The 15,015-nt window shown below is 39.3% G+C and overlaps 1 protein-coding gene across 5 annotated transcripts in view; it reads right to left on the bottom strand.

The window, feature by feature from the left end:
• Positions 1–1,684: 1,684 nt before the first annotated feature.
• Positions 1,685–15,015, bottom strand: part of CUNH12orf50 (chromosome unknown C12orf50 homolog) — a 53,862-nt gene continuing 40,531 nt past the window's right edge. For 4 of the 5 annotated variants that reach the window (XM_040491277.1, XM_040491276.1, XM_040491275.1 and 1 more), the window contains 4 exons: positions 13,659–13,763; positions 13,201–13,404; positions 11,247–11,339; positions 1,685–2,004 (listed from right to left, as the gene is read on the bottom strand). In XM_040491277.1, coding sequence (XP_040347211.1) covers positions 1,979–2,004; positions 11,247–11,339; positions 13,201–13,404; positions 13,659–13,763 — 428 coding nt within the window. In that variant the 3' untranslated portion in view covers positions 1,685–1,978. The remainder of the gene's footprint in view (positions 2,005–11,246; positions 11,340–13,200; positions 13,405–13,658; positions 13,764–15,015) is intronic. The other variant, XM_040491274.1, reaches the window with a different exon arrangement.

Here is a 15,015-nt window from a genome sequence, read left to right as displayed (position 1 = left end):
TTTTGAAAAGAATAGAATCATAGTACATCCATCAAATTCATTGAAAGCTTTTGTATGTGCCAGAAAAGCAACTGCCTTCTGCTGGCTCCATAAACTTAGGCTTAAATGCATTGCTTTTATGTGTAGGAGTCAGCAGGCATAACTTCTCACTGGCTTAGTACATTTCTGGATGGTCCACTTATCTTTGTTATCCTCTATCCTTATTTGGAGGGCTTGCTGTCTTCTTTCTTGGCTAATAGTTTACTGCATTAAAGTCATGCCTTTTCCCTAAATCACAAATATAAAAATAGGGTTGGTTTATGTATCCACTTGGTCCTCTTAGACAAAGTTTATCGTAACAAAAATGTCCACTTGTTTGGGAATAGTGCACATACACATTCAAGAGACTGACATTCAAGTCTGCTTTCAGATTTTTCTCTTTCCTCATCCAGTCTTCAGCATTTTGCATGTAATAAAGGTACACACTGAGAATCTGTATGTTGAGAAAGAACACTTGAACTTCCTTCTTAGAATACTTCCTTCTTTAGCACTAGATGAAGTTTTAGAAGGACGTGAGGATTTGTTAAGTGGAATTATGGATGTTTCCTATCAGCCTCCGTCTAGACAGGTTTTCAACTCTGCTCTCTTGCATCCTGTCTCTCTCACCAAGATATTTTATTGGCACAGTTTTCATTTCTGTCCACACTATTTGTGAAAACAAAATGACTATACCCCCATGTTTTTGAAAGTGGGTAGACAGAGCACCATTAGAAGCTAGAAACTAGGACTTATTACTCCACATGCTGGAATTGTATCTTATAGAATGTTTTAAAATATTTCTAAGCTTAAACTCTGATGAACTCCACAATAGATATTGAACAAGAGTCTACTAATATCCACAAGATGCATGCAAATATAAATACAGGGTGTCCCAAAGTCTTAGAGAAGTTCTGAGCTTTAATAAATTCAGAAGTATAAATGCTACAAACTTACAAAAACACCCTTTGAAAGGTTAATTACGTATATTGCTCTCATCCTGATCTTTAAATTTGAAGAATAAATTCTTAATTTTAAGCTCTGGTTTTAGTTACTCTGCAGTTGAATTTTTTAAGTTAATTAATAACTTATTCTTCTGAACAAGTGCAGAAGAAATGGAAATAAGTTTTCAAGTGACGTCTTTCATTTGTAAGCATTTATATTTCTAGAGTTATTTAAATCCTTAAAATCTCACTAATACTTTTGAGACATCGCTTCAGTAATTCACTTCTTTTCCTTTAACAAGTCCTTTTCTTTAATATTATTGTATGATTTTTGTTTTCTCCGTAGAAAAATGTTTATTTTTCATTTCTGAAGCTAGCCCATCTCGGCAGATAGATTTTGTAGTTGCCAATTAAAAGACATTGTTCAGCACTGCCCTGCCTAAAAAAACAATCTTCTTTTTCCCTTTCTACAACACATCAAAGTGCATTTCTATTGGAATTCCTCTAACATACTCATCACCAAACTGTCACCCTGGGACTTCACTGAATTTGTTTACATTTTATCTGTTACTGTCACTGAGGGCTCAGCTTAAAATCTAAGTAAAGAAAGAAAATGTGAGGTTTCTTCTGTAAAGAATATTGCAAAACAGAGATCAAACGCACAATTTCACTTCTCAATGTGTGCAATCTAACTTAGTTTATTTATAATTAAAGAATGATTTTAATTGTCAAACTTTTAAATTTTATTAAATGTTTGTGGCAATACATAGAATGAATTCCAGACCTATATAAATACACAGGCAGCTGTTTGTAATTTGCATTTTTATCAGTTTTGAAAGAGCACAATGTACTTCCTGCATCTTATTTTCAGAATTTGCATTTTATCATCTTTGGCTACCCAGTATATAGTATGGAGTACTTGAATATCTCATTCTTTAAATTTTCACTTTTGATTGTAAATCAGATGATATCTGGCACTTTTCTCTTTTCTCATTTTTCTCTTCTCTCAACCTCCAGATTTACTTGCTCCCATTTCTTCTTGGTTCTAATAATAAAACACAGAAAATTCTTCAATTATTTTCTTGTTCAGCATTCTTCAGGGCACCATCATTCTGCATTTCTTTGGCTAATTACTTACCATAAATCTTAAGGCAAAACAAAAACTAACCTCATTGTCTTAATTCATAAATTTTCAAAACACCATACAAACTAATTCCATTTCTTTCCAAAGCTTTTGCATTTGGATGGAGGGATGAAAAGGAATGGAAACAATACTACATAGAAGCTTGTACCTTGGTACACCCAGAATGAACAGAATGGATGTTCTATCCTACAGAGACAGGCATCTCCAGTCACACCAGCTCTTTCCTGATCAGAAAGGACATGCAGCCTCAAGGGAGGGCTGACATCTCTAATCGCCTTTTGCTCCTCTCCTTAGTTCCCATACATTTTTCTCTCCTACTGCATTATCCTCATAGCATCAGACAGCATTTTCCCAAAAGGCTCCTCTCGCCCATTTACACTTCTGTAGCCTTGGCTCTGAGATATTCCTTAGTGGAATAGACTAGTGGCAGCTTGTGCTTTCTGCCTCCTCTCTCCAGCAGCCCATCTGTCCACTGGGAAATGCTGAAATCGCTCCTCTGTGCCCTAGCAGGAAGTGCAGGGGAAGAAACACAAGCTAGTCTTTCTCTAGTCTGAGAATCACAACAACGATTGGAAAGGATAGGAGTTTAGGGGTTACAAATTTCCCAGTCAAAAGCTCAGGTAAATAAGAAAACTTTATTTTTATAATTCTATTTAATTTCTTGACTCTATGTCCCCATTCTGCCTGATGTAGAAAACTTATCTAGTCCTTTTCACATAAACTTAGTCAATTTCAGTGATTTCTTAGTCATTTCACATTTATATTTCAACCACATTCAATTTGAAATTCTTTCTCAGGATTTTTTTCCCTCCCCCCCTCACCTCTCTGCTGCTTATCCTCATTTTTAGGGTTAGAACAGGGGAGAATGTTTGCTTCATTATGACAGCTTGGAAGAGAATATTATTTCAGCAATCTTGGGTCTCCACAAGGCCTGGGTCCTGTGCTGGTGAATGGTGGTCCAGACAACATAGCCTATGGTTTCTCAAACTTTAATGTGCCTCTTAATCACCTGGGGAACTTGTTAATATGCAGATTCTAATCCAGGATATCTGATATGGGGATACTACATTTCTAACGAATTCCCAGGTGGTATCATTGCTGGTTGCCCTCAGACAATATTTCAATCACAAGTAACAAGTGGATAATTTGGTTTATAATCCACTCCCTGGCAGAACAATCTTTTCAGATTCTCGTAATAATTTGAGATTGGAGTCCACTCCTCTAATAGGGCCTGACCACAAAGTCATCTTTTGATGCTATGCTTCCAGTCCCAGCCAGGAGACTTTGTGTAGCCCTCTGGCCCTCTCCTGGAGAACTCACTTTCACTTAAACTCACAAGAATACATGATGCCCTCCCAAGCAAACTTGGAGCTTGGGAATCTCCAGAGGCTGTCTCCAGCCCTGTCTCATGTTAGACACTCCCACCACCAGATGGCATTGATAAATGCTCTCCAAAGCTTTTCTCCCTGGGTTGCATCTGGGACGTACAATGCAGATCCTGTTTATGTTCAGATTCTTATAAACTTCAAAGGGAAATCCATCACTGACTTTCTGCCCCTGAGCCCTGGCATAGCTGGAGGTGACGGGAGAAGAGCAAAAGGGGACTAGTATGTAATAAGTGGCCCCCCACTGTACCTGGTTCCTTGCTGCCTCTCCATACCCTCCTCCTTGCTCTACAGATTGAATGGGAAAAAGTTTCATAAGCTTACATCCCCTGCACATCCCTTTTCCTGTGCCATACATGGATGGTACATGTTTCTTGCTCTGATGTGATCCCTCCACCCCCCAAATCCTTCTGTAATTCATGTTTAACTACCCAGGATGGGAGAGGAGAAGGCTGCCGGGAAAAAGAGCAGTCACTGGGATAGGGACAGGGGATGAGGAGCATGCCCTTTAATACTCCAAATAATATCGCACCCACAAGGAAACCACAGGAGAAAAAGATGTGGCTCAACAATGTGTAGGTTTATCCAGGATTTTTAGCAGCTTTTCATGTCCTTTCCCCCAAAAGTAAATGCAATTACATGTGAAAAAGCACAGAAATCTAAGAGAAAATATAGCCAATTAAATAGCGCTACAGCAGAGTTCTCTTGGAATATAATATGATTTGAAAGATCTGGGCCAGGGGCGCCTGGGTGGCGCAGTCGGTTAAGCGTCCGACTTCAGCCAGGTCACGATCTCGTGGTGTGAGTTCGAGCCCCGCGTCAGGCTCTGGGCTGATGGCTCAGAGCCTGGAGCCTGTTTCCGATTCTGTGTCTCCCTCTCTCTCTGCCCCTCCCCCGTTCATGCTCTGTCTCTCTCTGTCCCAAAAATAAATAAAAAACGTTGAAAAAAATTAAAAAAAAAAGAAAGATCTGGGCCAAAAAAGAAAAACAATTGACTGCACAGTTGAAGTCAAGAGTTTTGAGAGATACTACTTAAGATCTCAGCTGTTTTTTGTTTTTGTTTTTGTTTTTGTTTTTGGAAAGTGGACAGTTTCTAACCTGGATATGTTCAGTTTTCATTCTGGGAAGCTCTTGTAAAAGAGTTTATAGATTTCAAATGATTCTGAAAGTTCTAGGCTAATGATTTAGGTAGGAACTCTCTATTTTTTTCTGAAAGATTCAAATTTCTGAAAAGTAACTGCAACTGTTTTATCCTGTGTGGTTTTCCAAATCTGCTGTGCCAGTCCCAGATCAGCTCGGAGAAGCTACTAAGCTTTTTAGAAAAACAATCACCTGAGGTTGGGTCTGCCTCAAACTTCATCGTGGGGAGGTTCCTAGGATCCCCACACTCTTCCAGAGAGCAGAGCACAAGGGGGACACCACAGTCACTCAGAGCATCCTGGCCTGGAAACTTCATCTTAGGTGCCCTGTCAGACTGCATCAGCTAATATTTGTGTATGGTGGATAATAGTATGGCTTTGATATTTTGTGTTAAGATATGGTTTTATATATTCACTTTGTAGTTCAACAAAGAATACATTTTAACACATAATTGCTGCAACTGCTAAGCTTGTATCTAAGGAGAGAGGTTTTTCAGAAGATTTCTGATAACACAAAGGAGAACACAATAAAAAAAGGAAATTAAATTGCTACTACATGATCTCTACTGAACTCCAATATCATGGAAATTTTCTAAATTTTTCTAAAATATGTTTCCTGACTCTTGGGGAAGATGGCGGCATAGGAGGACGCTGGGCTCACTGCGCATCCTGCTAATCACTTTGATTCCACCTACACCTGCCTAAATAACCCAGAAAACCGCCAGAGGATTAGCAGAAGGGAGTCGCCGGAGCCAAGCGCAGACCAGAGGCCCACGGAAGAGGGTAGGAAGGGCAGCGAGGCAGTGCGCAGAGCCCCTGAGTCTGGCTTGCAAAAAGCGGAGGGGCCTGACGGACTGTGTTCCGACAGCAAGCGCGACTCAGCGTCTGGGAGGTCATAAGTTAACAGCTCTGCTCAGAAAGCGGGAAGGCTGGAGGACAAAGGGAGGGAGAGCTGCTGAGCCCCCAGACGACAGAGCTCAGTTTGGTGGGGAGCAAAGGTGCTCGCCAGCGCCATCTCCCCCGCCCATCCCCCAGCCAAAATCCCAAAGAGAACCAGTTCCTGCCAGGGAACTTGCTTGCTCCGAGCAAACACCCAACTCTGCACTTCTGCGGAGCCAAACCTCCGGCAGCGGATCTGACTCCCTCCCGCTGCCACAGGGCCCCTCCTGAAGTGGATCACCTAAGGAGAAGCGAGCTAAGCCTGCCCCTCCCGCCCCTGTGCAACTTGCCTATCCACCCCAGCTAATACACCAGATCCCCAGCACCACAAGCCTGGCAGTGTGCAAGTAGCCCAGACGGGCCACGCCACCCCACAGTGAATCCTGCCCCCAGGAGAGGGGAAGAGAAGGCACACACCAGTCTGACTGTGGCCCCAGTGGTGGGCTGGGGGCAGACATCAGGTCTGACTGCGGCCCCGCCCACCAACTCCAATTATACACCACAGCACAGGGGAAGTGCCCTGCAGGTCCCCACCACGCCAGGGACTATCCAAAATGACCAAACAGAAGAATTCCCCTCAGAAGAAGCTCCAGGAAATAACAACAGCTAATGAGCTGATCAAAAAGGATTTAAATAATATAACAGAAAGTGAATTTAGAATAATAGTCATAAAATTAATCGCTGGGCTTGAAAACAGTATAGAGGACAGCAGAGAATCTCTTGCTACAGAGATCAAGGGACTAAGGAACAGTCACGAGGAGCTGAAAACTGCTTTAAACGAAATGCAAAACAAAATGGAAATGACGACAGCTCGGATTGAAGAGGCAGAGGAGAGAATAGGTGAACTAGAAGATAAAGTTATGGAAAAAGAGGAAGCTGAGAGAAATAGAGATAAAAAAATCCAGGAGTATGAGGGGAAAATTAGAGAACTAAGTGATACACAAAAAGAAATAATATACGCATAATTGGTATCCCAGAGGAGGAAGAGAGAGGGAAAGGTGCTGAAGGGGTACTTGAAGAAATAATAGCTGAGAACTTCCCTGAACTGGGGAAGGAAAACGGCATTGAAATCCAAGAGGCACAGAGAACTCCCTTCAGACGTAATTCGAATCGATCTTCTGCACGACATATCATAGTGAAACTGGCAAAATACAAGGATAAAGAGAAAATTCTGAAAGCAGCAAGGGATAAACATGCCCTCACATATAAAGGTAGACCTATAGGACTCGTGATTGATCTCTCTTTTGAAACTTGGCAGGCCAGAAAGGATTGGCACGAGATCTTCAGTGTGCTAAACAGGAAAAATATGCAGCTGAGAATCCTTTATCCAGCAAGTCTGTCATTTAGAATAGAAGGAGAGATAAAGGTCTTCCCAAACAAACAAAACCTGAAGGAATTTGTCACCACTAAACCAGCCCTACAACAGATCCTAAGGGGGATCCTGTGAGACAAAGTACCAGAGACATCACTACAAGCATAAAACATACAGACATCACAATGACTCTAAACCCATATCTTTCTATAATAACACTGAATGTAAATGGATTAAATGCGCCAACCAAAAGACATAGGGTATCAGAATGGATAAAAAGACAAGACCCATCTATTTGCTGTCTACAAGAGACTCATTTTAGACCTGAGGACACCTTTAGATTGAGAGTGAGGGGATGGAGAACTATTTATCATGCTACTGGAAGCCAAAAGAAAGCTGGAGTAGCCATACTTATATCAGACAAACCAGACTTTCAATTAAAGGCTGTAACAAGAGATGAAGAAGGGCATTATATAATAATTACAGGGTCTATCCATCAGGAAGAGCTAACAATTATAAATGTCTATGTGCCAAATACCGGAGCCCCCAAATATATAAAACAATTACTCATAAACATAAGCAACCTTATTGATAAGAATGTGGTAATTGCAGGGGACTTTAAAACCCCACTTACAGAAATGGATAGATCATCTAGACACACGGTCAATAAAGAAACAAGGGCCCTGAATGATACATTGGATCAGATGGACTTGACAGATATATTTAGAACTCTGCATCCCAAAGCAACAGAATATACTTTCTTCTCGAGTGCACATGGAACATTCTCCAAGATAGATCATATACTGGGTCACAAAACAGCCCTTCATAAGTTTACAAGAATTGAAATCATACCATGCATACTTTCAGACCACAATGCTATGAAGCTTGAAATCAACCACAGAAAAAAGTCTGGAAAACCTCCAAAAGCGTGGAGGTTAAAGAACACCCTACTAACGAATGAGTGGGTCAACCAGATATTAGAGAAGAAATTAAAAAATATATGGAAACAAACGAAAATGAAAATACAACAATCCAAATGCTTTGGGACGCAGTGAAGGCAGTCCTGAGAGGAAAATACATCGCAATCCAGGCCTATCTCAAGAAACAAGAAAAATCCCAAATACAAAATCTAACAGCACACCTAAAGGAAATAGAAGCAGAACAGCAAAGGCAGCCTAAACCCAGCAGAAGAAGAGAAATAATAAAGATCAGAGCAGAAATAAACAATATAGAATCTAAAAAAACTGTAGAGCAGATCAACGAAACCAAGAGTCGGTTTTTTGAAGAAATAAACAAAATTGACAAACCTCTAGCCAGGCTTCTCAAAAAGAAAAGGGAGATGACCCAAACAGATAAAATCATGAATGAAAATGGAATTATTACAACCAATCCCTCAGAGATACAAGCAATTATCAGGGAATACTATGAAAAATTATATGCCAACAAATTGGACAACCTGGAAGAAATGGACAAATTCCTGAACACCCACACTCTTCCAAAACTCAATCAGGAGGAAATAGAAAGCTTGAACAGACCCATAACCAGCGAAGAAATTGAATCGGTTATCAAAAATCTCCCAACAAATAAGAGTCCGGGACCAGATGGCTTCCCAGGGGAGTTCTACCAGACGTTTAAAGCAGATATAATTCCTATCCTTCTCAAGCTATTCCAAGAAATAGAAAGGGAAGGAAAACTTCCAGACTCATTCTATGAAGCCAGTATTACTTTGATTCCTAAACCAGACAGAGACCCAGTAAAAAAAGAGAACTATAGGCCAATATCCCTGATGAATATGGATGCAAAAATTCTCAATAAGATACTAGCAAATCGAATTCAACGGCATATAAAAGGAATTATTCACCATGATCAAGTGGGATTCATTCCTGGGATGCTGGGCTGGTTCAACATTCGCAAATCAATCAACGTGATACATCACATTAACAAAAAAAAAGAGAAAAACCATATGATCCTGTCAATCGATGCAGAAAAGGCCTTTGACAAAATCCAGCACCCTTTCTTAATAAAAACCCTTGAGAAAGTCGGGATAGAAGGAACATACTTACACATCATAAAAGCCATTTATGAAAAGCCCACAGCTAACATCATCCTCAATGGGGAAAAACTGAGAGCTTTTTCCCTGAGATCAGGAACACGACAGGGATGCCTACTCTCACCGCTGTTGTTTAACATAGTGCTGGAAGTTCTAGCATCAGCAATCAGACAACAAAAGGAAATCAAAGGCATCCAAATTGGCAAAGATGAAGTCAAGCTTTCGCTTTTTGCAGATGACATGATATTATACATGGAAAATCCGATAGACTCCACCAAAAGTCTGCTAGAACTGATACATGAATTCAGCAAAGTTGCAGGATACAAAATCAATGTACAGAAATCAGTTGCATTCTTATACACTAACAATGAAGCAACAGAAAGACAAATAAAGAAACTGATCCCATTCACAATTGCACCAAGAAGCATAAAATATCTAGGAATAAATCTAACCAAAGATGTAAAAGATCTGTATGCTGAAAACTATAGAAAGCTTATGAAGGTAATTGAAAAAGATATAAAGAAATGGAAAGACATTCCCTGCTCATGGATTGGAAGAATAAATATTGTCAAAATGTCAATACTACCCAAAGCTATCTACACATTCAATGCAATCCCAATCAAAATTGCACCAGCATTCTTCTCGAAACTAGAACAAGCAATCCTAAAATTCATATGGAACCACAAAAGGCCCCGAATAGCCAAAGTAATTTTGAAGAAGAAGACCAAAGCAGGAGGCATCACAATCCCAGACTTTAGCCTCTACTACAAAGCTGTCATCATCAAGACAGCATGGTATTGGCACAAAAACAGACACATAGACCAATGGAATAGAATAGAAACCCCAGAACTAGACCCACAAACGTATGGCCAACTCATCTTTGACAAAGCAGGAAAGAACATCCAATGGAAAAAAGACAGTCTCTTTAACAAATGGTGCTGGGAGAACTGGACAGCAACATGCAGAAGGTTGAAACTAGACCACTTTCTCACACCATTCACAAAAATAAACTCAAAATGGATAAAGGACCTGAATGTGAGACAGGAAACCATCAAAACCCTAGAGGAGAAAGCAGGAAAAGACCTCTCTGACCTTAGCCGTAGCAATCTCTTACTCGACACATCCCCAAAGGCAAGGGAATTAAAAGCAAAAGTTAATTACTGGGACCTTATGAAGATAAAAAGCTTCTGCACAGCAAAGGAAACAACCAACAAAACTAAAAGGCAACCAACGGAATGGGAAAAGATATTTGCAAATGACATATCAGACAAAGGGCTGGTATCCAAAATCTATAAAGAGCTCACCAAACTCCACGCCCGAAAAGCAAATAACCCAGTGAAGAAATGGACAGAAAACATGAATAGACACTTCTCTAAAGAAGACATCCGGATGGCCATTAGGCACATGAAAAGATGTTCAGCGTCGCTCCTTATCAGGGAAATACAAATCAAAACCACACTCAGGTATCACCTCACGCCAGTCAGAGTGGCCAAAATGAACAAATCAGGAGACTATAGATGCTGGAGAGGATGTGGAGAAACGGGAACCCTCTTGCACTGTTGGTGGGAATGCAAATTGGTGCAGCCGCTCTGGAAAGCAGTGTGGAGGTTCCTCAGAAAATTAAAAATAGACCTACCCTATGACCCAGCAATAGCACTGCTAGGAATTTATCCAAGGGAGACAGGAGTACTGATGCTTAGGGGCACTTGTACCCCAATGTTCATAGCAGCACTCTCAACAATAGCCAAATTATGGAAAGAGCCTAAATGTCCATCAACTGATGAATGGATAAAGAAATTGTGGTTTATATACACAATGGAATACTACGTGGCAATGAGAAAAACTGAAATATGGCCTTTTGTAGCAACGTGGATGGAACTGGAGAGTTGATGCTAAGTGAAATAAGCCATACAGAGAAAGACAGATACCATATGGTTTCACTCTTATGTGGATCCTCAGAAACTTAACAGGAACCCATGGGGGAGGGGAAGAAAAAAAAAAAAAAGAGGTTAGAGTGGGAGAGAGCCAAAGCATAAGAGACTGTTAAAAACTGAGAAAAAACTGAGGGTTGATGGGGGGTGGGAGGGAGGGGAGGGTGGGTGATGGGTATTGAGGAGGGCACCTTTTGGGATGAGCACTGGGTGTTGTATGGAAACCAATTTGACAATAAATTTCATATATAAAAAAAATCAAAATAAAAAAAATAAAAATAAAAATAAAGGTAGAAAAAAAAAAGAAAATATGTTTCCTGACGTTAGAAACTTGTCATTCATTTTTTAGAATTGTATGATACATTAAAATCACTAGTAAATATTTACCTGTATATATCTTTTCAGTTTTTGAGTATGTTTTTGAAAAAGGAATCCTTTTTTGCCAGGCTGAACCATTATATGATGTTGACATATATTTATCTGAGAAAAAAAGAAGACCAGAATTAAATATTTTCTTACTTTAAAATCATATTCCAAAAGTGTCTCAAAGTTATAAACATCTCAGAGGTGAAGCTATTCTCTGAGTAATTTATTTTAGTATTTCAAAGCTAAGGCATTAGGAAGCCAAGTGAGTTTATTAAGACCATATATGTTATCAATGAACATGGTTATGTCCCTATTATTTGGCTGCCCAATTCTTCAAAAAAGGCTCTCCCCATGAGGCTAAGCTAAAGGGGACTGTGATATCTGGATGTGATCAAAATATTTCATTGCCTTGCCTTACTATGATTTTACATACAATTCTGCTAATACTTGTAGAAGAAAGAAAAGATCTAGAAGGCACCGCCAATTCCCTTTACCTTCCATAAGGTGACTTCCATGATGGCAGTGATTGCTCTACCGTACTACCAACTCACTGTCCCAAGGAAACCAAAGCCTTTATATACTGACTCGGTCTATAAATACCTCATTTCCTCTGGCAACTTTATATCTGAATGATTATCTAACAATGTTCTATTTGTGTTTTTAAGTATTACTATGCAGCTATGATTCTAAAAGCATGGTTCATAATAATACCAGGAATTTCTTTGCTTTTTTTTCCTGTGTTGACATTTGCTCAATGGCCCAAAAGCAATAGTGAACATACTGTGACCACCTTAACACAGATCTAGACAGCCATCCACTCACAGTAAAATAATAAATTTAATAATAAAACAATAGTAACAAATAAAATTAAGACTGTTTCACCTAAGAATATTCTTATTTTACATATAAACCCATATATCATTTATTTCTAAGACAAATAGAAGAAAAACAATTTAATAAAGCTAACTTCTATTTAAATTATAAAAGTAAGGACCTAAGAGAGACACTGAATTTTTACTTATGTCTCAGAAAGTACACAACATCCAGAACTCCACTAACTAGACTGTGAACACAGGAAAATACAAACACAAAATTAGAGGGAATTAAGTGGCCTTTTGTTAAGTTGAGAAAACTGAAACCCAACTTCAAAAGAGCAAAATTCATCTGAGACAGGAAGAAAAGATATGGTTCCTTCCTCCCTTGTGGCCTTGTACTTACTGACATATACTATGACTTTGCCTATTACATGATGAAATGATTTAGAAGCAATCTGCGCATGGTGGGAGAGATGAGAGGTTGTCAAAAATATTTCAGTTAACCCCCAAACTAACCGTTTCAGAAAGTAATCATGAAGGCTTAAAGAAAAGCCAAGGCACTACCTGAAAGTGGTGACTGAACAATGCGGTTAGTGGAACAAGAAAATGTCAACCATTTGAAAACAATCCTCAAGAGTGAAATAAAGCTTATCCAGGGGGAACAAAGTGTGATGGTGTGAGACAAAACACTAGAGAGGTTCAATGTCTAGTCATCTGCACCCAACACATTTTTAACATATCCTTCTTTTAAATTTTTTTAATGTTATTTTTGAGAGAGAGAGGGAGAGAGAAACAGAGTGTGAGTGGGGGAGGGGCAGAAAAAGATGGAGACAGAATCTGAAGCAGGCTCCAGACTCCAAGCTCTCAGCAGAGTCTGACATGGGGCTCAAACCCACGAGACATGGGATCATGACCTGAGCTGAAGTCGGAAGCTTAACTGACTGAGACACCCAGGTGCCCCCTAACATATCCTTTAAACCGTGTGCACTCCTGCTTGTGGAAGAAATCTTCCCACTAGTTCTCTAAGACATCATGGTGGTAGTGATGGGCTGGAAACAGAACACCGGTTGGATAGGGATGAAGATTACTTGGACCATCAGGTGATTCCATGGGATTGCAAACCACGTGCATGAGTAAATCATGTAAGGAAAGAGCCTCACCTGGACAAAGGTTGAGTTTGGGTTCCTTGTTAACATCGACTTTATTGTAGGACCTATTTGTGGGCCTGCTGCGGGGAGGTGCACTCAGTGAGACAGTCCTGATAGCATCTCTCTGAACATGGATATAGGATGCATTCTCAGCACTTCTGTTTTTATTATTGCGATGGTAACTCATTTTATTTTTGGGATTTGGGGCCTGTACTGCTGTAAAAGAAAGCAGGAGGGGAGTGAGGGATAAAACAAGCTGGTTTCATACCCATAAATAACATACTGCATGGTAAATGTTTGCACTATGGAAGACAATGTGTGCTAAGAGAATTAAATCTATAGGATTTGGGTTGACATGTAAAATAACATGTTGCACAACAGTAATTTGTTTTTCAGGTAGAAAATATTATTTTATATTTAATTTTGTTTCAAATTATAATTTAGAAATATCAAATACATAGATCCTTTACCTCTCTGCATTCCTGGGTCAGGAAAATTCTTTGGTTCATCATAAATCCATTTTCTTTTCTTTACACCTTTAAAGTGAGGCTTCCTCACTGGCTGGACATCATTCACTTGAAGAAGATACAAATTTTTACAGGTTTTTAAGAGATGCTTTCATCTGAAAATTACTATAGGTGATAATTACATATCTGTGCATACACATGTCAAGGAAGAGAAAAAAATAAATGCACTACACTAATATTTTACTTCCTAGAACAAAGTGTGACTTATTTTTTAAAGCACCCCACCCTCAAGAGAAAGCCTATCCTGAAAATTGATTGATGAGAAAACTTTTGATACGTAGCATTCCTCAGAGGAAATATTTCCCCCAAAAAAGAATTTGTGGATTGTTTAAAAGAATACAAAATTATATTCCAAATATAATTATATATCTCATTATAATGTTATTTTTAAGTAGTTTTAGAATTGTTATTTTGAACATAAATCTACTTCTTAAGAAGGTGGATTAATGTAAAATACTTTTAGTGAATATTACTTTATTCTTTTAAGCTTTAAGAATTTGAGTATAAGGTTAGTTTGGTGAAACAAGACTAAGTAGTCAGAATTGTAAGTGCTAATAGTACTAAATTATTCACTTTTTACTGGCATATTTTTACATTGAAAAATTTATATCCAAGCTCAATCTTCTAGGAATTTCTAAGGTACATTTCTCCAGAGACTCTTAAAACAATTTAGTATAGGGGCGCCTGGGTGGTGCAGTCGGTTAAGCGTCCGACTTCAGCCAGGTCACGATCTCGCGGTCCGTGAGTTCGAGCCCCGCGTCGGGCTCTGGGCTGATGGCTCAGAGCCTGGAGCCTGTTTCCGATTCTGTGTCTCCCTCTCACTCTGACCCTCCCCCGTTCATGCTCTGTCTCTCTCTGTCCCAAAAATAAATAAACGTTGAAAAAAAAATTAAAAAAAAACAAAAACAAAAAAACAAACAACAATTTAGTATACAGGCCATTCTTTGTTATTTCTCTGTGTGGAGGTCCTGAACATTCACTATTGAACAGAGAAAATGAACATCAAGTTCACTATGTAGATTACATTAGCTCTCTGTAGTGGACTACTAAATCTGTCTTTGCCCTAGCTCTCAAATTCAGCTTAAGCATTAAGTTTGAATTCTGATTCACCACCTCCTCTCCAAATACCATGCTCCACCCTTACCCTCAAGCTCCCATTCCTAAGATTTGAAAACCATATTTTTAACAAATGTCACTAAACTGAGCTTCTTAGGAGTAAGCCATCATGTTTCTCAAGCTCCCACTCCTAGGATTTGGAAACCATATTTTTAACAAATGTTACTAAGCTTCTTAGGAGTAA

Source organism: Herpailurus yagouaroundi, unplaced genomic scaffold, assembly GCF_014898765.1.
Source record: "Herpailurus yagouaroundi ecotype Mexico unplaced genomic scaffold, PumYag 182, whole genome shotgun sequence".
Lineage (NCBI taxonomy): Eukaryota > Metazoa > Chordata > Mammalia > Carnivora > Felidae > Herpailurus > Herpailurus yagouaroundi.
Note: the sequence above shows the minus strand (reverse complement) of the source record. Positions and strands in the feature narration are given on the sequence as shown.